The following is a 26,910-nucleotide window of genomic DNA, read 5'->3' as shown; positions in this document are numbered from 1 at the left end:
AGTGCACCTTGCTGAGTAAGATGATCCATGTGTAGAAGCAGAGGATGAGTTGCTATGGCATATAACAAGGAACTCAAAGGGCATCCTTGTCACACAGACTTACCCAAAGACCACGAGTCAAAGAGTTCACCATCAAGAATACATGATGCCCTTGATACAACCAAAACACAAGATTGGACATCTTAATTCCTAACCCCATCTTGCACATGGTCTCCGCACTAAAATCCCATTGCACTCTGTCAAAGGCCTTCTTTAAGTCCACTTGCAAAATAAGCACATCTTGTTTTGTATATTCAACCCCAATGTAGACACGTTATATGTCTTCGAGGGAAAAAACCATCTTGCGCCTTGTGCAAGCCTACATAAAATACCCCTTTTACCGCAGTGACCAACATTTTGGTAACCAATTTGTTTACGACATGCATTAGGGTAGTTGGCCCCGCCAATCAACAAAGGTCTCATCCAGTCTCTTTTTTGGAAGAAGTTTTACAAGCCCTTCTTTCCATGACTCAAGCATTTCCCAAGTACGCCAAGCATCATCAATCATGAAAAGCAATGCATGTTTCAGGTCATCCGAAAAGTGCAAGAAGAATTCCATAGTTAAACCATCCCAACATGGAGATTTCCAAGTTTCCAATTGTTTTATTCCCTCTTGCAATTCTCCCTCCGTGAAGCATTGTTCCATAGAGAATTCCTCTTCGTGTGATACTATGCGTGAAACATGAGAGAGTAATTGATTCCTAGTTGCCCGAACTTGTGCATTTGCGGGACCTATAGTAGCAAAGACAGGCACATAGTTGGAGGTGCATAGTGGGACACACATTAATCAGCCAATTTTTTTTGGAACATGTCCAAGCTTGCGTCAAGGTCTTGACGCATTTAATGGTGTCTTTTTGCCGTTCAAAGTGTAAGCTTTTGAAGAAATCCCTGAAAGAGCATCCCTTATCCTTGAATGGCTATTGTCTGGCTTTGACTTGCCATTTTTCCAGCTTACATATGTGGTTTTGTATAAATCCTCCTCTTCAGACACCGAAAGATTCCTCATGTAAGCAAGCTCCTCCAGAGCCTGACAAGTTGCTTTTGCATCATGGACCCTCTATTTTTCTTCATGCATGTACCAATGACCGTAGTCTCTAATGATGAGTTGGATCCTCTGAACAAAATGATACCAGGCCACATCCGTACTTTCCAACATTTGCACCTTTAGCGGTGTGATCACCTCTTTAACCAAGTTATGGAAAATGTCATGCGAGAGGTAACGGTTATTGATTAGAAGCGCACGATCATGGTATAAAGGACGATCATCTAATTGCAGTCCAAAGTATAGCCCCATCCACATTGGTACATGATCAGATAACACTTGTGAGTAATCCACCCAAAGTTTGCATATAAAATCATCATATTGATCCACATTTAATAAGAACCACTTATCCAAGCGGGCTCTATATCGAGAAAAAGCCCTGTGGTGGAAAGTAAAGCCGGACACCCCAGGGCACATGTGAGTCCACAAATCAATAGCTTGCAAAGCGTTTAACATTGCATTCCAATGGAACCTCTCAAAAGCTAGCATATGCGAATGTCCAAACAAGTTATCCCCTTGCTGAGGGGCATTGTTAAAATCCCCACACAAGAAAGCATTCTGCAACCAAGGGTAGTTACAAAGCGGTTGGCACATAAAGAGCTGCAAACTCATACATCTCAGCATTTATTAGACATTGAACCACCAACCAACAACCAACCGGGTGATTATGCGCTAAGACCCATGTCTGACCAACAATGCAACTCCTGAATAGGCACCCAGGCCCGCATAAAAGATGCCATAACCAACAAAGCGACCTACTTGCCCTACGAACTCATTCTAATTATGTTCTTGCAAACAAACTATATCTGGTTTCATCATATTTACATAGTACCAGAAACACCTCCATTTATTTGCATCACAATAGCCATTGAAATTGTATGCAAAGCATTTCAGAGGAACTACCATGACACGAAAGTGGATGACAAGGCTTGCTCAGGCATTTCCCATTTGCGTTATCATTATGTAACATATTCTCTTGCATTTCATCTTCATGTGCCTGCATTAGCAATTTAATCTCTTGCACTTCCATAAGAGTCTGCCTCTATGTAGCTCCACCATTTGCTCCCACTTCTTGCCCACTATTATTTTGCAAATTTAACACAGCCGTGTGCGAGGAGGAAGCATCCAACGCCCAGTTTCTTGTTGGCAACAGTTGCCTGCATTGCGACACTAGTCTTTTAGGTGTTTGCCAACCATCTTTTGCTGACTTTTCTTTTCCCTTTTCTTTGCCTTTTTGCACAGCTTGCGAATATGATACATTTGCATTTGCAATAGATGAGGCTGCTTTTTTTGCCGTATCAGTTCGCCCACTTGCGACGACGACAAGAGGTGCTTGAACTTTCACATTGACGTTTGGTGTCAACTGTGGAACCGCAACAAAAAGTGGGGGATGCAACACTAGGAGACATTGAGTGGCCATATGACCAAATTTACCACACGTGTAGCATGCATCAACAAATACACCCCATTTCAACTCATAGTATGCTTCACCCATACGAACCTCATCTACTTCCACTGCAATGGACAAGGGCATGGGTTGAGTCGTGTCCCAAAGTATACAAAACCGTTCCTATTACCTAAAGGACGAGGTGGGCATATGATTGTTCCAAGAAATGCAGCAAGCCCGAGCAAATCCTCTCGCATGTTATTGGGGAAGTTGACTACTTCCACCCAAACTAGGCATCTATGTTTGATGACTCCTATATAGTCTTTAGTGGGCATCCACGGTAAGATATGCACCATTTGATTTCCAGAGTACCCAGCATCTGCAGCTTATACCGATTTTCAGTGACCAGCATTTCATGAAATCCTCTGTGTACAATGTGCATAATACACTCCCTCCACGTAATTGCCACCAAGTAAAGACTGAAGCCATTGTGCAACATCACTTGCCGTGGGCATTCTACTTGGGAAGAACACAATGATTGCATTTTGTGAGTATTTTCTGATTGGCGAGACCACACAAGGCAGCTTGAGCTTGTACTTGAGAGTAGGTACAGGCTTATCCCAAGCTCTCTGAATATGTTCGAACTCATCATGCAGCACATCATAAACGAACAAAGCATCTTCATTGTTATGGAGCACCCCTGAACTGTTGACTTCGAAATGTCTTTTCTTGATTTCTTGATTCCTTTTTCTGTCATAAACAACCGCCATGATTGCAAAAGCACACACACACACACACAATTACCTTGCACTCCCCCCCCCACACACACACACACACACAAACACAAACACAAACACACAGAGGAGGTTAGTGGAAAGAGCAACTTGTTGCTACTCAAATGCTGCTCTGCGTCAGCCCTGCGCAGGCCACTTAGACTGTAAACGGAAGGGCAACTATATACAAAAAATCTAATCAATCATGAAATCTGAAAATACACATAAGCATGCCAGATAAAACAAGATGACAAATCTGCACAATACACCACACTAGGGACCAAAAGATGGGCTGACTCCTCCCCTTTATGGTTAGATTACCAAAAAGGAGTCTGCTTCCAATACAACTTTGCAGGTGCCCAAGGTTCACCACTGGCTACACCTATTTCTTCCAATACAATATGAAAACAAGAAAACATAACATAAAGTGAATTTGCTGATAATTCTCAGCACAAGTGAGCATTCCCAGCATAAAGCAAATGTAGGACAACCATGGACAACCCATAGCACTCCCACATCAGCCCAGGACAGCTCTGCATCTTCATCTTCCTCCTGTCTGGCTCATAGAACTAGTCGACCAGCCTTATAGGACTGTTAGCAACAGTCGACCAGCTCTCAGAAGCCTCAGAAGGGGTCGCCTAGCAGCAACACACATTCGAGGAAGACTCTGATCAGCAAAAGATGACTCTCAATAGCTCGAGAATGAGAGGTAAATAGATGTGATGAGATGGGATGCGAATCAAATAGATGGGAATGAATGGATGGATGGATGTGGTTGTATGTGAAGAATAGAAGTGGATGTATGTTAAAGAATGGATGTGGATGGGTGTATGTGAAAGGATAGATGTGGATGTGTATGTGATAAGTATGGATGTGGATGTATGTGAAGAATAGAAGTGGATGTATGTTAAAGAATGGATGTGGATGTATGTTAAAGAATGGATGTGGATGAGTGTATGTGAAAGGATAGATGTGGATGTGTATGTGATAAATATGGATGTGGATGTATGTGAAAGGATAGATGTGGAAAGGATAGATGTGGATGTGTATGTGATAAGTATGGATGTGGATGTATGTGAAGAATAGAAGTGGATGTATGTTAAAGAATGGATGTAAACGTGTGCTTTTTGGGTCCAAAAAGGAGGCGCCTACTAGAACTGGGTATAAATGAAGTCCGGTGCCCACCTTATGGGTGCCACAAGTATTAAATAAGTCCTGCCTAGTTTGAATACCTTATAAATTGTCCGGCCACTTATAAGTGTGTGTGAACCTGCACTCATAATTATTAGTATATGAAACCATAAAGCTGTAAATTGGGTTTTTGGGTACACTTACCACCTACAAAACACATGTAGACCACCTGTCAGTCCCAAACAGGTGTGCACATACACGTCCACAGGGTGCCCAGGCGTCCCCGGCCCCATGGACAACACAGGCAAAAATCTCAGGCATTGTCCAGGCAAACAAGGCAAGTCATCCAAAGATAAAATCAAAGTCATGCACACACGAGTTCAACTAGATTGGAAGAAACACCCATCTGCTCAGTTGTATCCGATAAAATGTCCAGGGCTCATAATCCTTCCGGAACCTTCCCATAACATAAATACAAAAGATCTCCAAGATAGCTAGTCCCATAGAATTTCATCATGTCAGGCTCCATGGGCCATACATGTACACCATGTTAGGCCCCACAAGCCACACATGTACTATCATGTTAGGCTACACCAACCATACATGTACTGTCATGTCAAGCTCCATATGCCACACAAACACACCATGTCAGGTTCCACATGCCACACATGAACATTAGAAAAATAGAAGCTGTAAGGAATTTTGTGACATTCCCCTTGGCTTCTAATCAGTTGACCGCAACTGAAAAGCTTCGAAGTAGGCCTTCAGAAGTTCCGGATAATCCGCAAAATAATCCTCGTCCATCCATTTTGCATCCATAGCCGAATAGTTTTTAAACTTCACAAGATACCTGTGCACTAGCTTGCCACCTGCATGCTTGTGCCCTTTATGAAAAACTATCTGCTCAGGTTGCAATACCTCCTCAAGTTCATCAACTTATGGTGGATCTTCCAAAACTGGTTCTATAGGAGGTGGTCCCACATAAGGCCTCAATAAACTAACATGAAAGGCATTGTGTATTTTCCAGTGATCAGGCAATACCAATCCATATGCCACTTCATTTATTCTGCAAAATTTGAAATGGTCCGTAATACCTGTTTGAAAGCTTAGGAAACCGGCCTTCCTTACCTGGCTGCTTTCGAAGATGTGATTTCTCAAACTTAAGTAATATCCAATCACCTTCCTTGAAAACCACCTCTCACCTGTGTTTGTCAGCTGCCTTTTTCTGCTTAGCTTGAGATCTTTCTATGGCTGTCCGAACCTGTGCAAACGCAATATCCAAATCACGGACATACTCATCTACTGCAAAGATTTCATCTTTTGTTCATAAGATAGGTGGAAGCACCACCTTGCCATAGACTATCTCAAATGGAGCCTTATTAGTCGAAGAATGCACTGTGTTATTGTATGCAAACTCAACCAATGGCAAATACTTTTCCCAATCTGACCTCTGCTCAGATACATAACACTTGAGCAAGTCAAGCACAACTGAATTTGCAATTTCACTCTAACCATCCATCTGAGGATGATAGGCTAATGAAAAACTCAACTTTGTGTCCATATTATCAAACAATGCCCGCCAAAATAAACAAGTGGTCCGAGGATCTCTATCCCCCACAATAGACTTGGGCATGCCATGATGTTTGAAAATCTGAGCTAAGAACAACTTTGCCATGTGCTCTGGCTTGATTGTTTTCCTCATAGGAATAAAGTGTGCATGTTTGCTACAACGATCTATAATAGTCCATATAGCATCATTTCCATGTACCAATTTCGGCAAATCCATAATGAAATCCATAGCAATGCTTTCCCATGGTTCATGTGAAATGGGTAAGGGCTGAAACAAACCAGGTGTCTTGTGTCTGTCAAACTTGACTTTCTGACACACAAAACAATCTTGAATAGCGTCTTGCATCCAGCGCGGTATGGCTGTCCCTAGACGACAAATCACAGAGAATAATGCATGTGTGGAAATAGAATATGCCAAACATACATAGCAGGATATCTTATCACTGCAAATAGATGTAGCAAAGGCCTTTGATACAGTTCAATGGGATTACATTATTGCAGTAATGACAAAACTTGGGTTTGGAGAAAAATGTGTAATGTCATTTACTGGTTATATCAAGACAGCACGGCACGGTGCACACTAGGCAAAAGATTGTCCTCCTTGGGTATTCGGGAAATCGGTCAAGCAAGGGTGCCCTTTGAGTGCTTTGTTATAAGCAATTGCAACTCATCCTTTGTTGCTTTATTTGAATAAACTCACTAACAATGGACAACTACATGGGTTGCAGTTGCCACAAGGTAACGCTTTGGTAGCTCAGGCTTATGCTATGACTCTTTCTTCTTCCCTAAAAATACGCTGCATGACCTCAGTGTATTTACGCAAGCTCTTGAGCTTTCTGGTGACGCTGTAGTGCTGTTCATAAACTTAGGGAAATCTAAATTGTTTCCCTTAAAGGAAGCGGATTGGCACAACATTTTATGGCCCACTTACCTTGTTCGGCACTTGGGATATCCATTGGATGGAATGTGTCTCACCGAGATGCCACTGAATGGTCAATCAAAAAGTGCAAGCAAAACTAGACTACTTGCAATTATCTACTGGCCTCTTAATGTGCAGCTTCAAATTGTGCAATCTATTCTCATGGCATACATTCACTTGCCGCTTCTCACATGGTCAAAAAAATAGATGGTTGGTTTTATGTACATAGACAGAAGACACTTGTTTTAGTAACATTTCCTTTCTCACAAATCACAATAGCAAAAGTCTACAGATTGATCATTCTGCAACCTTGGTTCTCGGAGCATGCAAACATATTATGGCATATGAATAAGTTGGCAAAATGGTGGAAGTATGGAAAAGCAAGCTACCAAAAACAACGAGTATTCTTGTGGAGATGTATTGCAAGGTACTCCCTGTTGGTAAAACTTTAGCAAAAAGAAAGATTACTACTGCTCAATGCCCTGAAGGTATTCATGCTCTAATAAGACCATCCAGCACTTTCTATGGCGTTGTATTGATACCCACGATTTCTTGCATAGTTTGTCTTTGTGTTTGATTGCCAAATTTCCTGGTACACATTTCTCCAGAAACTTCTTGATCTTTGGCAGATATGAGAGGAGGCTAGCAAAAATGGCTCCATTTTTTGAATGGACAAGAATTTGGGCAGAGATCTCTGGTCATTTTGGATTGCATGCAAGAGGGCTTTCCAATCACCCCTGATTGTTACTACTTCCGTCAATCATTATGTCAATCCTTATATGACTGCCATTAGCTCCAACAGCTAGATCATCTAGATTTGTTTTTCCACTGTTTTTAGTTTTGTGAACTAATGAGCAAGACACTCATGAGACAAGTGCTGATATGCGAAGCCATCGAAGGGCATCAAATCCCTTCAAACCTTTTAGAGAAGGCCACTTAGAAAATAGGGTTGCAAAAGAAGGTCACTATTTTGAAAATTTCTCTAAATTTTACACAAACATATATATTTTGAAGGTCGAGCTAGTTTATGGCCTTCAAATTGAAGGTTAGGATAGGCCTTCAAATTTCAGCCCTGCATGAGGGTGCTTCTCTCTGTACAGTGAAAGAACAGTGGTTTTACAAAAAAAAGCGTACAGCATTGATAACATCCTTCACTTTTCAGAGTTGGCATGTTCAGAATGATGATAAGACAGAAAGCATATAATGTTCACATAACTCACCGCACATGTGAGGGCATCGCAACCTACAAAATAAGTGTCAAAAAACACGAGTTTCATCACTAAACTTCTTAGATATGATCCCTCTTAATAAGGACACCGGTACATCTTTAACTCTAAAAGAAAAGACTTGACACAATGATCTTTTACCATGATCAAAAAGCTCCCCTAAAGGACTGGATGAGCCTGTGCGCCTTGCTTGCTTTCCATCGACAGCATCAAATGTCTGTCAAAAAAAATTCAAAGATCAGGTACAAAAAAAGCCTTTAATCATTACATTCGCACAGCCATTCCATAGTCATGTATAGCCATGGTCTCAATCGGCCCATCGGGACTGGCATAGAACAGCATATTTGTATGAGACAGAAACACCGTCCCATCAGACGGAAATGGTAATGATGAGACCCTGGCAGCCTTTTTAACGAATACGCAACTGGCATGGAGCCCTATCTTCAGAATCCCTCAGGGATGGCTCACTAGATCACAGAATGCACGCCTGAGATAGAGCTTCAAAGTTTATACTTTCAAGCAGTCTATGGAGTTGCTACTAGCCAACCCCATCAAAAAGTTTCCTCCTTTCTTTGGTTGGTGCCACATGGCTCCTAAAAGGCTCATGGCTCGTGTGACTGGCCCACACTTGAACTCTGGGGCCACTAGGTTGAGACCCTGCCCCACTGCCTACAGGATTGCCAACATGGCCAGCCAGATTGGGTGAGGATGGCCGGGTATGCTCTCTGTTGGTTACTAGAGAACCTTCATTCTCACCTAGGGGACCATTACCTGGGTAATTGAGACACGGTTTGCAACACGCTGAGCATGAGGCCCACAGCTTGGCTCTCTAAATGCCTATTACTGACTTCAGCTGATGGAGACGCAAGGGATCCAGAATAAAACCCACATGATCCAAGATCCATATGCATCCCAGATGTGACCCTTGTCCTGCTATATCAGCATGTCATGTCACATCGTGTGACACCACCATCTCATGTAGAATGGCTGTCTAAAGCATGGATGACTTGCATGCATGCAAAGGAACATATATAGCTGAAAATCACTGGACGGTCTGAATTGATAACCATAGATGAGAATACACGTCTACCCACATACTAAGTATGATGTCCATGAACTGCTGTATCATACCACGGATATCCAACATCAGGCAAGCTATGGGGCAAGACAGTGGAGCAATGCTTGATTATCGTGGCATGATTCAAAACTTCCTAAAGGTTGGATTCAAGACATTCTAAATTTTTATATTGGATATGAAGTGGTTCAAGGATGTGGTGTATGGAGGCATTCAAGTAAGCGTGAAAAGAAATCCAAATGGATTTATGGCAATCGATTCCACAAAATTGTGGCAAATAGAGAGACACATATTTGTGCTACCTCACCATTGTTAACAAGTAAATTCTAGCCACTAGCTTTTACTATATCATCCTTATGCATGTTTAATTTACACTCTAATGTGTTTATGAAAGTATTTCTTTCCAAAAAAACAGGTGCTTTTCTCATGGAGAGAATTGCATGCCCACTTTTTCTTCAAGCCTTAAAAATTACAAATTTTCCACACTCAAGAGCCTAACTATAGCCCTTTCCCAAGTAATCAGATCAAAAAAGATGGGCCAAATTGGACCACGTATATGGCTAGATTTTAATGGTTTAGAGGCTTTTAGGTTTCTCCACTATACATAATACTCAATCGCCCATAGATGGGCTAAGGTTTAGCTGTATGTATGGAGTACATTTGTCGAAGCATGTATGGAGTACATTTGCCTAAGCATCAACACCATTCAACATGTTACTGACACCAAGATTCTCACAGGATCTGTGACCACATAATCAACGTTGTAAAAAGACACTTGGGAGCATGACATGCTTACCTGGTACAAAAACAGTAACAAGCCATGTAGGAAGTGTACCCACTTTGGGGAAGGGGAATCCAATTGAGGTGAATATGCCTGCAATAGCATGAAACAAGAACACTGAAATGAGGCATGTTGACAGGACGCTACATAGCTGTACAAAAGAGAGAGTTGATGGAACCTGAAAGCTGACAACATCCATCATTTGCTGCTTTCAAATGGACAGAAAATAAAGACTGAAGGGGTCTCATTTCAGAGGGAAAAGAAAAGCAACTGAACACGCTAAAATAAGGGTGCATGGCCTATAAGACAATGCACCCTTATTTAGCTCCATGTCCAGGAAATTTCATGAAACTCTCTCCATGTCCAGGAAATTTCATGAAACCCTTGGGGTTATGAAACTGCTTTTTACAAAGAGATTCACCTAAGCTCAAAAAGACAATAGCTCCCCCCTGTGCACTGCTGCTACCCCTCGCCTCCCCCTTTGCTTCTGCTGCACAACCCCTCCCCCACCCCACCTTCCTTTGAAGTTTGTACACACCCCCCCAACCCCCCCCATCTCTTTTCTTGTTGCCCGCCTGCTCCCAGCTGTGAGCCCAGCTTCCCAACAGTCCCTTGCGCCCCTCCGCCTTCCCTCTGTTGTGCATCCAGTCCCCACCCCTGTCTATGCCCCCCATTTGCCCCTCCCTCCTTGCCTCTTCATCGCAGTTGGGTGTGCCACCCCCCCTTCTCCTCTCTTCTTGGGTCTTTTCCCGCTGGTTTCTCCCACTTCATTCGACCCCCACTCCACCAGCCTCAGTTTTTTTGCAGCATTGCAGCAAGTCTTTTTTTCATTCATCAGTTGAGGCCCCCCTTCTGGCTCGTCACCCATAGGACGCCTCCATGGCAGCCGCTCCGTCATCCCCAGCCGAGGCAACCCTCAATCGTCAATTCTCAGAAGTGGAACAACAGCTCTTGGCATCTTCAGCGGCAACACTACAGGCACGCACCCTAATCTGCAAGATGGTTTGCAGTCGTCCGCTGGCTCGTGGCCAGATCCTAGATCTCCTTCAGGCCGTTGTCCTGGGAGTATCACGGATATCCAGTTTCTCTAGTCATACATTAGATTGGAGTTTTCCTCCTCCACCATTGCAAAGAAGACCCTATCGAACTCCCAAGTCTACTTCGCGCCGTGGGAAGACGATTTCTCCTTGAAATCTGACCCCTTGGCGGAGGCAGCTGGCTTCCCAGTGACGATTTTTCTCCTCCACCCTTGCAGAGAAGACCCAATCATTGAGTCCACTAGCGGTGCCGAGCTCCCAAGTCTACTTTGAACTGTGGAAATGCAATTTCTCCTCAGAATCGGACCCCTTGGCGGAGGCAGCTGGCTTCCCAGTGATGGTTTGCTTCCCTAGCCTTCCCAAAGAGTGCCACGTGCTTCTGCCTGCTTTTGGGCGCACTTTGGGCAAGGTCTTGGATTCCCCCCCCTCAGCAACAGCCAAAGTTGCGAGGGCGGCAAGCCTCCCCTCCACTGGAGATTCTCCATCAACACTTGTTGATTCCCCAGCTCAATGGCACCGCTCTTCTCCAGCGGCTTGAGTTATCGGGCTTTCCAAAACAGTACTTCATATGTCGGTGGATGGGGAACTTCGCCAGAGCTTGCCCCCATCAGCGCAACAGCAAGGCAACGCCTCCACAAGCCCAAGGAAGGGTCAGAAGCCCCTCTGCCCACCTGTGGAGCACACAGCGCCAGCAGCTCCACCACCCTACCACTACCCCAGCGGCTGTCCCTCCACAGGCAGCCTCAAACCAACCTCATCGGCAGCGGCAAGCGTCCGAGGGGGAAGAGTGGAAGGTCCCACAGTCGGGCTCGTCCTTGTCATAGGAGGCACGCCTAGTTCCCAGGACTTCTGCACACGAGTCCTATGCTCAGTCAGCAAACCGTTATGAGCATTTATCTCCAAATCGGATTCCACAGACCCCGCCCTCGGCGACCCTCAAGAAACCCCTGCAACCTTCCCCCCCGCCAGACCCCTTGGACCTTCTCCATCCCTCCCACTCCCTTCCAAGGTCCCCCTTGAGGACCAGGCGCTCATTCACCTAGCCTCTTCACAGCCTCACAAGAAGAACAGGGGAGGACCTAATATAGGCACCCATCTCTGGAGTTGGCATAAAGTAATTAGGGGATGTGTGCCCTCACAAACCTTTTCATGGAGGACTTGGGGTTAACCCTAGATCAGCCATGGAATCCCTATTTATAGAAACTTTGGAGGTTGAGGTTCTCATCTTGTCATAGCCTTATTGTGGAGCATCTTCTCTCAGCCATAGTGCATCTAGGAGAGGAAAACGCACCAAGGAGAAGGACGACGAGGTCCTCCATTGCAGGGCAGCCATCTGTGGTGTTAAACCACAGCTCAAGGGCGGCCAGCAGGGTATTCTCACCTTTGCAAACAAGATCACCCAATTAGGACCTCCACTCCAAAAGTCTGCTAAGGATAGATTTTTGTATGGGTTAGACCATCCGATTCTGTGGGATGTCCGAAGTATGGATTCCCAAACACTAGCAACTGCCATGCAGGTACCTCAAAACATGGAGATGAAGTACAACCATGGCAAGCCCAAGCAACCCCAAGTCTACTTCCAATGGGAATAATAAGAAATATGGGGAAGCTAGTTCGACACAAGGGCACGGTTCCTCCCAGACCCCCACCTAGTCCTCTTGCACCAGTGGTGCCAAGTCTTCAGAGGCCCAACCACAGTTGACCCCGGATCAGAAAGCCACTCACTACATCTTAGGAAGGCGATTGGCCCCTACCAAGATAGAGCATTACCAACAAGAGCAATGGTGCGTCTTCTATCATACAATGGGGCATCCCAAGCATGAATGCCCTAGGAGACCAGCTATTTCCATGAGTATGCCTCTTGCTTTGGCTTCAATGGTTATTCAAGATCCTCCACATCAATCTCCCTCACCAGCCCCATTTGTGGGTATTGTCAGCCAAAAGCTCAAATCTAAGCAAGAGGAGTTTCCCCCGTATTGCCTACACAACTGTAGAGGACATGAACTCTGCCGATGATCTAGTCCAAGATGAGGAGACACCTAAGCACCTCAAGTATCATGGTCTAATCAAGACTATCAAACTCACTTAGACTCCTTATGAAACAGCAATAGTCAATTTTGGCACAGACATGCGTCATAAAGTTGTGTTTTGCTGTAGGGATGGCCATCAAGGCAATGGAAAGGTCTAGGAAGAAGTACCCCCACACCAAGCCCATCGAAGTGCAGTTCCAGAGGGCAGATGAAAGGACAGGGGTTGGCCATGCATGAGTAAGCAGCAAGAGGAGGGCTTATGAGCCCAGGTATGGCCTAGACAAACTAATTAAATTTGTCTTTGGGGGCCTTGCCCCCCACAAAAGAAGGACCGGAAGAAGGGGGCTTGAATAGGCCTTAGGAATCAAGTCCGGGTTCCAAAAATAAAGTTTTTTGAATTTTCAGAGAGGATGGAAGCATGGGGAGGCCAAAACAAGAAATCATGTGGGATTCGCCTCTTGCACAGCATCTACTATGATCGCTAGGTGTTGGCAGCCACCCCAGTAGTGGACTGCTACTACCAAGCATATATGTTAGGTAGCACATGTTGTTGGATTATATATGATCTCCAGAGGATCTACATGTACCTTTTCATGCTTGTACTGATCATTTTATGAGACCCTGCATTAGCATATTTTAGCAGATATTATTTAGGATTTTTTCCAGTATTTTATGAGCTTTTTATGGTATTTATGCCATATTTATGCTCACGAATTCTGTCGGCCTATACAGCTGGCCGACTAGAACATATTGGAGGTATATAAGGGATCACACCCTTCACCTCATTTTTCATCTCATTCTTGCATATCTGTTGGAGGTCATTGGCTGTAGAAACTGTCTCTTATGCTTGTAAGCACCTACCGGCTTCCCTTGCGCTCATTTTTAGCAATAATCAACTATTCCCAGCCTTCTACAGTTTGTGCTTTGGGCCTATGACCTGTGTTTGCTCTTTCTTTCATAATATCAGAGGCAAGCGCTGATGCACAAGCAGAAGGTGCTGCGTTTTTTTCTGATTGGAGCAGAGGCTTCATCAACTTGCTGTGTTTTCTCCATTTGTACCTTGGGACTGCTGCGTTTTTTCTGTTGGAGGCTGAAACTTTCTTCTAGGTGCTGAGGACAGGGTTCTTGAGAGATTTGCTTTCTTTATTTCTCTTTTCCTACCCTCCCTCACTTTCTTCTTTCTCTCCTCTTGCTGTGCACAGCTTGAGAGGAGGCTATTTGCTGTTTTTTACAGCCCTCTTGATTCGAAGAAGGTTTCTTGTCAGAGGACATGGCTTCAGGAGATTTCTCTACTACTGCTCCTTCTCCAGTTGATACTCTAGCACCTTCATTGTCTGGATCCCCTGCTCCTGCTCCCCAGGTGGTTCCTCTTCCCAATCTTTCTTCTCTGAGTTTCTCTCATCCAAGTCTTTCTCCCACCCCTACCCATATACCATCCTACAATCCTCCCCAAGTCAGTGACTCCATGAAGCTTACAGCAACCAACTATCATACATGGTCTTTCTACACTCAATTATTGCTAGAAGGAGCCAACGTGTGGATGTCCATCTCCACCTCACCTGGTGGACCCTACTTTGAGAAGCATATTTGATGCTCGGTCCCATCTTATCATCATCCATTGCATGACTTCATCGATACAGGCACAGCATTCACCAATACACTATAGTTCCTTACACTCCTCAGCAAAATGGAGTTGTGGAACAGAAGAACCGGACCGTAAAAGAGATGGCTCATTCTTTGTTGCATCATGCAGGTCTCCCTCCTACTTTCTAGGGTGAAGCTGTGGCTACCTCAGTTTATCCCATTGACCGCTCTCTCACAAAAGCAGTTGAGGGGATGACTCCGGAGGAGGCTTTTACAAGACACAAGCCTTCTGTTTCTCCTCCTCCTCCTCCTCCTCCTCCAACTTCAGTGCAAACAGCTACTTTACAACCACCAGTTCCTTGCACCAACTTATGCAGCTCCCAGTCCCTCTACGAGTCCTGCTTTGACTCCGAGATTACCCCCACCAATGCTTACTTCATCACCTCTCCCAGCAGCATCGGACGAGTCCTCTACTACAACTGGATCTTCTTCTTCATGATTTGAAAGGAAGGCTGGCCTACCTCGGTAGGTTCAGCAACTCTTTAGAGATTCTAGTCTCACTGATGCACAGCTCCATAACTAGATCTCTACCACCGCCCCTAGACCTCGCCATTCATCTCGGGCTTCCACATCTCATCATATAGTGAATTATGCTCTCATGAGTTCTCTCATGGAGATCAATGAGCCTGAGAGTCCAGAGGAGGCTCTTTCATAGCCGCAGTGGCGGCAAGCCATGGAAGCAGAGATGTCCTCTATTGAGAGGAATCACACTTGGTCTTTGGTGCCACGGCCTTTACATCATCGTGTGATTGGTGTGAAATGGATTTTCAAAGTCAAGTTTCATGCAGATGGTACTTTGGACAAGTACAAAGCCTGCCTTGTTGCTCGAGGATATGCTCAGAAGGCAGGTGAAGACTTTGATAAGACATTTGCTTCTACAGCCAGGTATACCACCATCAGGATTATTCTGGCTCTAGCTGCACACTTCAGATGGCCCGTGTTCTAGATGGATGTCAAATCCGCTTTTTTGAATGGAGATTTAGAGGAGGAAGTTTATGTTGAGCAACCTCCTAGTTTTGTGATTTAGGGACAAGAAACCCATGTGTATCTTCTGAAGAAAGCTCTTTATGGTCTCAAACAGGCACCCCGTGCCTGGTATCAGAAGATTGATGCCTTCTTGTTATCTCTTGGCTTTGGGAGGGCATATACTAACAGCAATCTCTATGTGCCTCTTTCTGATGGGATATTTGTGTCATTGTTTTGTATGTTGATGACCTCATCCTTTCTGGCTCAGATACTAAGTTGGTCACACTGGTTCAGTCCAAGCTTTCAGAGACATTTGAGATGATTGATCTTGGCCTTCTTCATTATTTTCTTGGGCTGGAGGTTTGACAAAAAGATGACTGTATCTTCATTTCTCAGCAGAAGTATGTGAAGAAGCTGCTCTCACTTTATGGATTGTCAAACTATACACCTCTCTCTTGTTCCATGGATCCCAATGCCAACATTGCCAAGTTATCCAAGGATGATGATACACCCTTGGTGGATTCGTTCTCAGCCAGTTCTCATCAACCGCTCGAAGGTCTCATTGGCAAGCAGCCTTGAGAGTTCTTCGTTATCTTCGAGGTACTTCAGATTATGGCATCATTTATTGCAGTGGTGCTAATTTGGTTGGTTTCACAGATTCTGATTGGACGAGCTGCATCGATACTCAGAGGTCTACATCTAGATATTGCTTCATGCTTGGTACAGGATTGGTTTCTTGGAAGTCTCAGAAGCAGAGGACTGTTTCTGCTTCTTCCACCGAGGCTGAGTACAAATCCTACCTTCTCTCCTCTACTAAGGCACTTTGGATTCATCAGATTCTATAGCATTTGTGATGTGCCGACACTTCCCCGGTTACCATCTTCTCGGATTCTCAGAGTGCTATTGCTCTAGCTCAAAATCATGTGATATGGGGACGATCCAAGCATATTGAGGGGCATTATCATTTTGTACGCGGCTGGATCGAGTTGGGACTTCTTCGGCTAGCCTACTATTCTACCAAGGACAATGTGGCTAATCTCTTCACCAAACAACTTCCAAGAGCTACTTTGGAGGTGTTACTTCAGCATGCTAGTATTGGACCGCCCCTCTGGCGTTGAAGAGGAGGTGTTGGATTACATATCATATCTAGAGGGTCTACATGTACCTTTTCATGCTAGTACTGGTCATTTTATGAGACCCTGCATTAGCATATTTTAGCATATATTATTAAGGGTTTTTTCGAGCATTTTATGAGCTTTTTTATGCTATTTATGGCATACTTATGCTCACGACTGATGTCGGCTTGCTCCAACTAGCCAACTGGCACATATTGGAGGTATATAAGAAATCACACCCTTCACCTCATTTTTCATCTCATTCTTGCATATCTGCTGGAGGTCATTGGCTATAGAAATAGACTCTTATGCTTGTAAGCACCTATGGGCTTCCCTCGTGCTCATTTTCAGCAATAATCAACTGTTCCCGACCTTCTACAGTTTGTGCTTTGGGCCTACAACCTATGTTTGTTGTTTCTTTCACACGTAGTTTAGTGATCCAGAAGGAAGCTTTTGTACGTAATTTCATGGTCACACCCTTGACTCGTATTGACGTGATTTTAGGATGAGATGGTTTTGTCAATACAAACCTAACACGGATTGGAGCAATCACCAAATGTACGTACATAAGAATCTTAAGGCTTCAATCCTTATCTCACAAGCATCATAGGTATGTAGAATTTAATCACATTTGGTAGTGATAAATGGGTTAGGGGGTTAGGATAAATAAATGCATGGAAACACACCCTTCTTTGTACCTTAGTATTAGCACATGGTGTGTAATTAAATAAATATGATGTGGCCAGATAGAAATGGCACAAAAAGTCAACATATGATTTATCTTGTATATACGTGTGATGAAAACTCTAATAGATAACTCTCTTACACATTTTCCAACACACAAGCTGTACTTCTCTCTCTACAAGAGCTGGACATCACTAACACGGGGTTATAGAGATCATCGTAGAACCGTGAGGTGGTCATGGTGTATGGGAGACAGTGACATGGCACAAAAAGTCAACGTATGACTTATCTTGTAGATACATGTGATGAAAACTCTAATAGATAACTCTCTTACACGTTTTCCAACACACAAGATGTACTCTCTCTACGAGAGCTGGACATCACTGACACCAAGTTACAAAGATCATCACAAGACCATGAGGAGGTCACGATGTACAGTTCCTAGAGCTGGGAGCGGGAGCTACACATGGTCTTGTTATCGATAATGGGATGTCCCGATGGCCCTCCTCTGATGCCCCCACCTCCTTTCCTTACTTAGGAGGTACCAGCACCATGGACTACTTGATGGAATCTCTAGCTTTGGCACACCTTCTCCCCGACTTCTCCATCCCGCCACCCCCCTTTGAAGCATACCATGCCTACCTCTCTTTCACTCTTACTTGCACACCAACCCGCCACCACCCCCCATCTCACATTACACCCAGGTCCATTTTGATCTTGAGCCTGTTTACTCCAACTACATCTATTGCCACCTTCAGGATGTGGATCCTGTTGTCCCCCCACCCACCCTCACATCACAGCTCACCACCATTCTCCACACATCAGTCACCACTTCTTTCATCTCCATGCGGCAGTCTTGGCCACCTTGCGGTTCCATGACCCACAACTATTGGTATGATGATGAATGTCGACCCACATGCTCCCATCTTAAGCATGAGGTACGAATTGGGGAAATCACAAAGCGCCAAGTGCAACGGATTTCTCAAAGCCTCACCCAATGCAAGGAACGAGAGTTCTACGCTCTGGAAGAGGATGAGTTATACCTACTCTTCTTAGGGCCGAACTATAAAGAGGCTTCAAGGAAACTCCAAGAACATCACCCCCCCACACCTATCATATGCCCAGACACATGGCACTCCTATGCACGCTCCCTCTATCATATCTCCCATCAACCACCTCCTCTAACCCCACCACCAGATCCCCGCCCCACCACCTCCACCTTTTTCACAAAGGGCATGGTCCTCAAGGCCATCCGTAGGCTACATAATGGGCAGGCTAAGGATCACGAGGGACTCACTGCCGAGTACATCTCACATGCCTATGATAACCTGGCACCCCTACTAGCCTACATGTTCAATAGAGCCCTTTGTGAAGGATTTCCACCCTCTTAGTCCGCTAACACCATCAACCCCATCCTCAAAGCCGGAGATCCACTTGATCCTAATAATTACATGACCGTCATAATTCGCCAAACTCTATGGATCGGTACTAGAGGCGGAGCTCAGTTCATTCACAGAGAGACAAGGATGCAATGCCTCATGACAAGCATGCTGTTGGAGGAACAACTCTACCCTTGACCACATCCTCACCCTCCCTGCCTGACCTCTCCTACCTACATTTTGATACATGCTCGCTTGTGGGCAAGGAGATCCCGTGCCATCGAACCCCCACAAGTCTTCTTACATCATCTTTGTACTCCCATATAGATGCATGAAATACGGTACCTCTCGGGAGCACCATGTGATGCTCGATAGAAATCCCGAGCCTTACATAGATGCCATATCAAGAGACACCGTCCATCACGACCCATCCAAGCCTTGCCATCGATCACCTCGATTCTCTAACAAAACATGAAGGGAGCGTGATGGGTGATGAGGATGCAAAATGATGAATGGGCATTATTGCCCATCCAACCTGTCTTCCATTGCCCATCTTTAAGATTCTCTGACAAGTCTAGGCACACTTGAGTATCATAAACACCACTCTTTTTCTTTGAGAACTTCAATTGCCCCCTTAATGACCAGAAGTGAATAAATACTTTTTAAAAGATAAAAGAGCTTTGATGGTTTATCAACATTAAGAAAGGTTTACCTATAAATGCATGTCATACACCACAGTATTTTGCAGATGACCACTTACATAGCTCAAGAATGCCGATGTCAAAACAAATAAAAATCCCACCAAGGTAATCTAGCAAAAACAAAACAAAACAAAAATCTTATAAGTTGAGAATGCAATATAGGTGGTCTAAAGCAGCTTTCTAAAAATTTAAAGCTTGTAAATACGAACCAAAAATAGTAATAATAATAATAAGAGCAGGGTGGGAATTTCTCACCATGTTTGGCCTACAAGTACCATAAAAGCCAACGCCAAAAAAATCAGTAGGATATAGAGCAGATCCCAATAAATAAGAAGTATCAACAAACAATTCAAAAAAAGATGGTATTAACATGATATGAAAAAGCAAGCACTTATTTGGCATGTTCAAACATAACCTTAGAAATAATGTTTTCATGATTATTAAGCATTTGAAGAGCTAGCTTTTGGTAGTTTAGGAATACCACAATCTTGATGGCTTTGAGTAAAGTTCTTACGGCATCCAAAGAGGAAAGACCAGCACAAAGCGACTCCAGAATGGCTGAAACACATATTTGGCCATGATCGATCGATCCATCCCGCTATACTTATACCTTTGTAAAGCATCCACCCCATGTTTGCCTATGTAGCCCATCTTATATGCTCAGTGCCTCTGGGGAAGTACCTTTGTGTAAAGAGATGTACATGACAACCGTGATAAGTTAAAATTAAACATCATAAAAAGCAAAACAAAAAAAAAACAAGTACTGCTATGACTAGTAATGGCCATTGTGAGGCATGGAAACCATGCGCAAAAAAAAACATGCAGTGCAAACTGCAATCATATCATGTGAACAATATGGCTCATGTGCCTAGATTAACCAATATAATATCATAATCACACACAGTGCAAACTGTGATCATATCATGTGAACAATATATGGCTCACGTGCCTGGATTCATCAATATAAGATCATAATCGAGTTTTGCAATACTAAGGTTAAATCAATTTCTTTCATTAAAATGACTAACTAACGCATTCAACAAACCAACTATCTCCTAACTTCATTTTATTTCCGTGGATAAACCAAAGATATACATTAAGCTTCTAAGTGAACTTAAGTGGCCTCAAACCCCTTAAACCACAGCCACATATTGTTGAAAATTCTAAACTATCCCATTATGAATTCCTCACAAGCTTTGATGACCACTCAAAAATATACGTAGATTGATTAAAATAATGCATTGATGATGCATCACTAGTCACATACCTTTTACATGCAGAGCAAAGTACCCAATACCAAATACAAACCAAAAATCTTTAATTCCGAGCAAAAAACAAAAGAATTAAGGGGCTTTATTTAGCAAAGTACAAGTTTATGAAGATTTGCATCCTTCCGGACGAAGTCAAATTCATTGTCACATGCATGATCCCCACCATTAGATGAATGTCATGCTAGGTTACAACTAACTAGTTAGGGTTAGGGTATAGTAGAAGAATCAATCCATGTGAACCCTAATCTACAGAGGGACAAAAGACAATATGAGTGAGACATACGGCACCGAGATTGGGCATCGGTAGGCCTTTGCAAGAAGTGATATGGCTCGAAGCACCACTATCAAAATACCAAATTACATCCTTACTGTGGGATGCAATCAACAAAGACATATCCTGTTCTGTAGCACTTGGGTGTCACTATTGCATGTGACCAAAAATTTCCACTCCTCATGGACTACATTAGCAGGCTTCTCTGCTTTGTCATTAGAAGTGTCAGCTACTGCATTACCTTTATCTTTCTTCTTCTCTTTTTCCATCCGCTTTCTACTTTCATTTATGTAGTGGCCAAGCTTATGACACTAGCAACATTTGCCCTCCTTTTGGGCTTGCTAGCATGCCCTTTTTCAGACGTATCACCTCCAGAAGAGGGCTAGAGGGCTGTCCATGACCAGCCTTATTGGACCGGTGTCCTCCATGCTTAAAGCTCTTTGCTTTCCCCTTGTCCTTGGCTAAAAATGCCATGTCACCCACCACGGTTGCTTGATAGGTTTGCTCTTGTTTGTTCTTCCTGCAAGAGCAAACCCACCAACTCTTCAAAAGTAACAGGTTCAGCACCTCCTCTCATAGGGAGATTGTTCAACAAATGTTCCTGCAAACCTTTCACTTTGGTGAGGTGATTTGTCATAGAGTCACCCTCATCCATAGAAAGAGTATCAAATTACCTCTTCAAGTAGGCAACCCTTGCCTCGTTGCGCACCTCGTACATTGCTTCCAAAGTGTCCCATGCAAGCTTTGTTGTTTTGCAGGACCAAATGTGCGGAATGAAAGACCTCTTGACAAAAAGGGCTATCAAAGACATGGCCTGTTCATCCCTGGAATCCCATCTTCTCTGTTGTTGTGTAGGAGCCAGATGTTCTACCTCAGCTCTTGGAGCTCTTTGAGAAGCTTCCCTCTGAGGTGTTGCTAGCTGCAAGGAAGGTGGGCATGTGTCATCACCACAAACAATCCCCCAAAGCCCTTTGGCTACCAGCAGATTCCGAATCATGAAACTCCATAGGGAGTAGTTTGATCCATCTAGCTTATCCTCTTGGGATAGCACACCAAATACATCTATAGCATTTTGAGCCATGATGTCAGAATCCACAATTTAGTACCTGCAAGCAAATCAAAAAGCACTTACATGCACTCCTAGGCAACCCAATGTTCCTATGCAAACTTTATGCCTACAAAAATACCAACCTCAAGCAAGAGTATTCTTGCTTGAGATTCTCTATAGTGTCCAAAAACACTCAATGTGTATACATATGTGACAAATCTCTGCCTTGTAACCCTAATACATGCTCCAAGCAGAAAAGCCCTAAATTTTGCACACAATATTGGCTTCAATTTGTAATGAATTACATGAATTTTAGAAAAGCCCCAAAAGTTGCAACTCTGTACTATAGTACATACAAGCTTAAAGCCTCATGAAATGACTGGATTCAAATGTGGAGACCTATAGACCTTCGACTAGGAGGAGCTACTTGGCGATGGCGACCTACAGCTAGGTCAGGGAGGCACAGTAGGCGATGCCAACGATTTGGTCGGGTAGGCACTCCAACGATGGCAGCTGGGTTGGGTAGGTACAACAGGCAGCGGAAGGCAGTTGAGTCGAGTAGGTACAGCAAGCAACGGCAGCTAGTCAGGTAGGTACTGGCAACGGCAACGACAACGGCAACGGTGACATGGGACGGACTAGCGCGATCGGCGACAGCAACGAAACGAGGCAACGGCAAGTGGACCAGCGAGGGCGGTGAGATGGACGACGACAGCAACAGAATGGAGGACTAAAAATTTTGAGCAAATAGGGCCTTTGCCATGTAAGCCCCAAAGTGGGCTGAGCACCACCCACCGTGGTTGCAGCACCGCCCATTGGCTGGGCGGCGGTGGCTCTCCCCAACTAGTGCTGCCCGGTCAACTGGCAAAAATGGGCTACGGTGGAGAGTGAGAATAGATGGAGGTGATGGAGTCAACCATCCACATATATCCATCGGTAATTAATAATATGACAGTACAAAGTAATAGATAGAGTGTCCTTTCACTCTGGATATCCAAGGGAAAAAACCACATGGGAAAAAGTGCCCTTGGTTAGGTCATGTTCACACGTAGCTCTACCATAAGTGTGCATTTGCCTTCATGCTTATATAGTATCAATGCTCCTGGTCAATGATCTCTGTTGTCGACTTGCTATAATGCCCACAACTTGAGTATTACAAGCATTAAATGCGCGCAAAGCTCGAAGCGAACGCGAACCACGAGCAACAGGCTCGAGAAGACTTGAGGGACCAATTCCAACAGACACTACGGACTCTAGTAACTTCTTTCCACCCTTCTCAATCCTCCACAACCCCAGTCACTGCCTCGACAACTGTCATTCGTGCCTCACCGTACTTCACCAAGTACGACGGCAAGTGCAACCTATCACATGCACTCTAAACTATAGTGCATGGTGACAAGATGGCTCATCGTTAGTGCAACATTGTACAGTATTAGAACCCTTTACGATTTGATATTTGTCGTACGCCGTGACCCCATTGTAATCCTCAGTCCAGGATATGTCAGACACAAGCTACGTAGATCAATCCTCAGCCTTAGTGAGTCAGTTAATCAGTTAAAGTCCCTTAACCCACTTGGAGAGAATCATTCATGCATATAGATGTCATACAAGCCTTAGATATATATATATATATATATATATATATATATATATATATATACCTAGATGAATCCAGGAACATGCCCAAATTCAACTTTTAGGTATACTCATGGTAGTCAACCCACAAGACTATATAACTATCAACTCCATTATGCATAGTATGGACTAGATACTAAGACATCCCCACTAACGTCATCAGCGCCCAATAGTGGGACATTCATCAGGACGTGTGCATTTTTGCATAGCATTCATCCCATATGCATTTAGGCCATCTAGACCATTGCAGAAGCCTCAAAACATTATCTGGTAATTTTTCCATATTTTATAGTATTTATTTAGCATTTTTCTAGCATTTAATACTATCATTACTTTATTTTCCATATAGCAAGTCGTGTAGCACTTTATGCCACAATCGGCCAGCATTAGTTGCCAGCCAACCAGCACTTGTTCATATAAACTTCACTTGCATTCATAGCTCATCTATCTCAGCCATCAACAAGAGGCGCATCAGCGTTTTCAGTCTACAGCCATAGATCACTTCAGTCTTCAGTGTTTTGGAGCAAGCGTTTCATTATACAGCCATAGGAGCATCAACGCACAAGCATTCAGCCTCCATCAGTAAAACGCAGTAGTACATAGCATTCAGCCTTCAAGGAACCTTGTGTTTTCTGTATACAACCAGTTTTCAGCATTCATCTCTTCATCGTTTTGCTACAGCCATCTGGTGAAGGTAAAACGCACGCATTCATTCATTTACAACATTCATACATAGCCTAGAAACAATCCCAAACAGCCCATATCTCAGCCTCAGATTTGCAGCCCCAAGATGAAATCCATCTGGCGGCTTCACACCTCACAGGTGATGCAGTCACTTGGTGGCAACATTGGTCCCGTTTGCACACAGATTCTTACACTAGCTTACCGGACTATGATTGGGACACCTTCGTGTCCGATCCGAAGACAAGGTTTCTACCTCCACAGTACATGACGAATCTCAAAGACGAGTTCTACAAACTCACCCAGAACAGTTCGCCTATGCTTACCTACTCCAACAAAGTGATCACATTAGCTCAACAGTTGGGGAAGTCCAAGGAGGAGAAGCTGAAGCAGTTCATTCGGGGATTGGATCCAAACATTCAGTTCCCCGTTCAAAACTTCGAACCCCAGAGTTATGATAGGGCTGACTCTTATGCGGAACCACAAGATGATGCTCAATGGAGGCAAGCCCAAAACCGCACTAGTCACCCCCACAATAGCAGACACAGACAACCCAACAGAACCAGGCATCTAAACAATAGGCAAGTAAGGGGGCATCCAACAACAAAGACTAGAAGAAGAAGGGCCAAAATAGCTCTTCTACTAGAAAGGAGCGACAAGATGGACCCAAGAAGATCCTTGAAGAAAAGATGAAGGAGGGCCTTACCAGAGGATTCTTACAGTCGAATGAGAAGAAGCGGTGCTTCACAGAGAACTGTTGTTTTTTCTGCCACCACACAGGACATGCAAAGAAGAATTGTACCAAATGACAAGCGGAAAAAGGCAAGCAACAAGGCTCTACAGTGGCTACTACCACAGCTATACCATGTAAGAATGCACAGCGGAAATGAAAGACAACTACTGTAGAGAGCAAAACGAAGAATAGATAGAGAGAGAGATAGAGAGAGAGAGAGAGAGAAGCTGTATAAACTCTACTCTATACACAAGATACAAAAGGTGTGGGGGCTAGGCCCTCTATATATATGGCCCTGGGCTGCTGGTCGGCCAGCCCAAAACAGACCGACAGCGGCCCTAACTACTCACGACCAGGAAAATCAACAGTCAGCCAGATAAAACATAGTCGGCCAGCACTAAATGAAGTCGGGTAGCAACACATCCAGTCGACCAGCAGCAGCAGATAGAGTCAACCAGCACATGACAATCCCCCACAACCCAGAAAAATACATGGAAAAATGGAGAAACACCTAAATGGGCGGGCACACCCACAACACTTGCCTTGGTGTGTAATGTACAAACAGGAGATGACTGCTAACACCCCCTCTCAGCTCCTGGATGTGGAATCAACCCCAGTGAGCTAGTGCTGCCGGAGCATAGCCTGAGGTAGAGACTTCGTGAAGATGTCCGCCGCATTGTCCTGCGTCGAACAATAAACAAGCAAGATATCACCAGCCAAAATCTTCTCACGAACAAAGTGATATTGTATCTCTATGTGCTTGGTCCGGGCATGGAAGACCGGGTTCCAAGCAATAGCGATACACCTCTGGTGATCGCACTAGATGACAGTGGGCTCCATCTGTGGAAACCCAATCTCGCCAAGCAACCTCCGCAGCCACACAACCTGGCAATCAATACCACAAGCAGCCCGGTACTCTACCTTTGTAGACGACAATGCAATAGTTGGCTGCCTCTTGCTGCTTCATGAAATAGCTCCTGAGCCGAGGGTAAAACCATAGCCTGATGTAGATCTCCTCGTGTCTAGATCTCCTCCCCAATCTGAGTCACTCCAGCCTTGGAGTCGGACTCCATCCGTCGTTCCCCCTCTAGTGTCATAGAAGAGTCCAAGATCCTTCATGCCCTGCAAATACCGCAAGATCCACAATCCTGCGTCCCAATGAGTCTTCAAAGGCGTCTGCATGAATAAGCTCAACAGCCCCACAGGAAACTCAAGTCCAATCTGGTGTTCAGCAACCAAATCAATGAACCAACGAGCTTCCGATAGAGAGAGGGATTAACCTTCTCAAAAGGATCATTCACGATAAGCTTCGTGTTCGGGTCCATCGGTGAAGTAATAGGCTTGCAGATCTCCATCCCAAAGGTCTCAAGCAACTCATGAACATACCACTGCTCAGAGACAAAGAACCCCCTTTGGGTCTGCCAAATCTCCAATCCCAAGAAGTGTTAGAAGTCATCTCCTGTCTATTTTTATACACCACAGCCTTTGTTGTGGGTGTGCCCGCCCTTATGAGGTGTTTTTTCATTTTTCCCCACTCTCGTATTTTTTTCCCATTTTTTCCCTATTTTTCTGTGGCATGGGAGGCAGTCTAGTTGTGGCATTGAACCTGGCCGACTGCATTTGTGGAGATTCTGGAAGTGGCCGACTGCACTGCATGAGTCGTGGGACTTCTCTGATGCTGGCTGACCCACTCTGCTGTGCTGGCCGATAGTGATTTTTCAGTCGTGGAGGTTTCTTGTGTCCAGGCGGCTGCCCTACAGCACGCCGACTGCT

The 26,910-nt window shown here is 44.3% G+C and overlaps 1 protein-coding gene across 3 annotated transcripts in view; it reads right to left on the bottom strand.

Moving 5' to 3' along the window:
• The window catches only part of LOC147615154 (choline/ethanolaminephosphotransferase 1-like), a 79,349-nt gene that overhangs the window by 40,661 nt on the left and 11,778 nt on the right, over positions 1 to 26,910 (bottom strand). For 2 of the 3 annotated variants that reach the window (XM_086779161.1, XM_086779162.1), the window contains exons 2-7: positions 20,013 to 20,179; positions 19,754 to 19,763; positions 19,558 to 19,608; positions 9,958 to 10,035; positions 8,228 to 8,303; positions 8,081 to 8,103 (exon numbers count right to left, since the gene is read on the bottom strand). In XM_086779161.1, the coding sequence (XP_086635287.1) occupies positions 8,081 to 8,103; positions 8,228 to 8,303; positions 9,958 to 10,035; positions 19,558 to 19,608; positions 19,754 to 19,763; positions 20,013 to 20,149 (375 nt within the window). In that variant the 5' untranslated portion in view covers positions 20,150 to 20,179. Of the gene's footprint in view, positions 1 to 8,080; positions 8,104 to 8,227; positions 8,304 to 9,957; positions 10,036 to 19,557; positions 19,609 to 19,753; positions 20,180 to 26,910 lie in introns of those variants that run through there. The other variant, XM_086779160.1, reaches the window with a different exon arrangement.

Source organism: Cibotium barometz, chromosome 40 (assembly GCF_041138505.1).
Source record: "Cibotium barometz isolate CiBa-2024 chromosome 40, ASM4113850v1, whole genome shotgun sequence".
Lineage (NCBI taxonomy): Eukaryota > Viridiplantae > Streptophyta > Polypodiopsida > Cyatheales > Cibotiaceae > Cibotium > Cibotium barometz.
The sequence above is the reverse complement of the archived record's forward strand: the minus strand, read 5'-3'. Positions and strand labels throughout refer to the sequence as shown.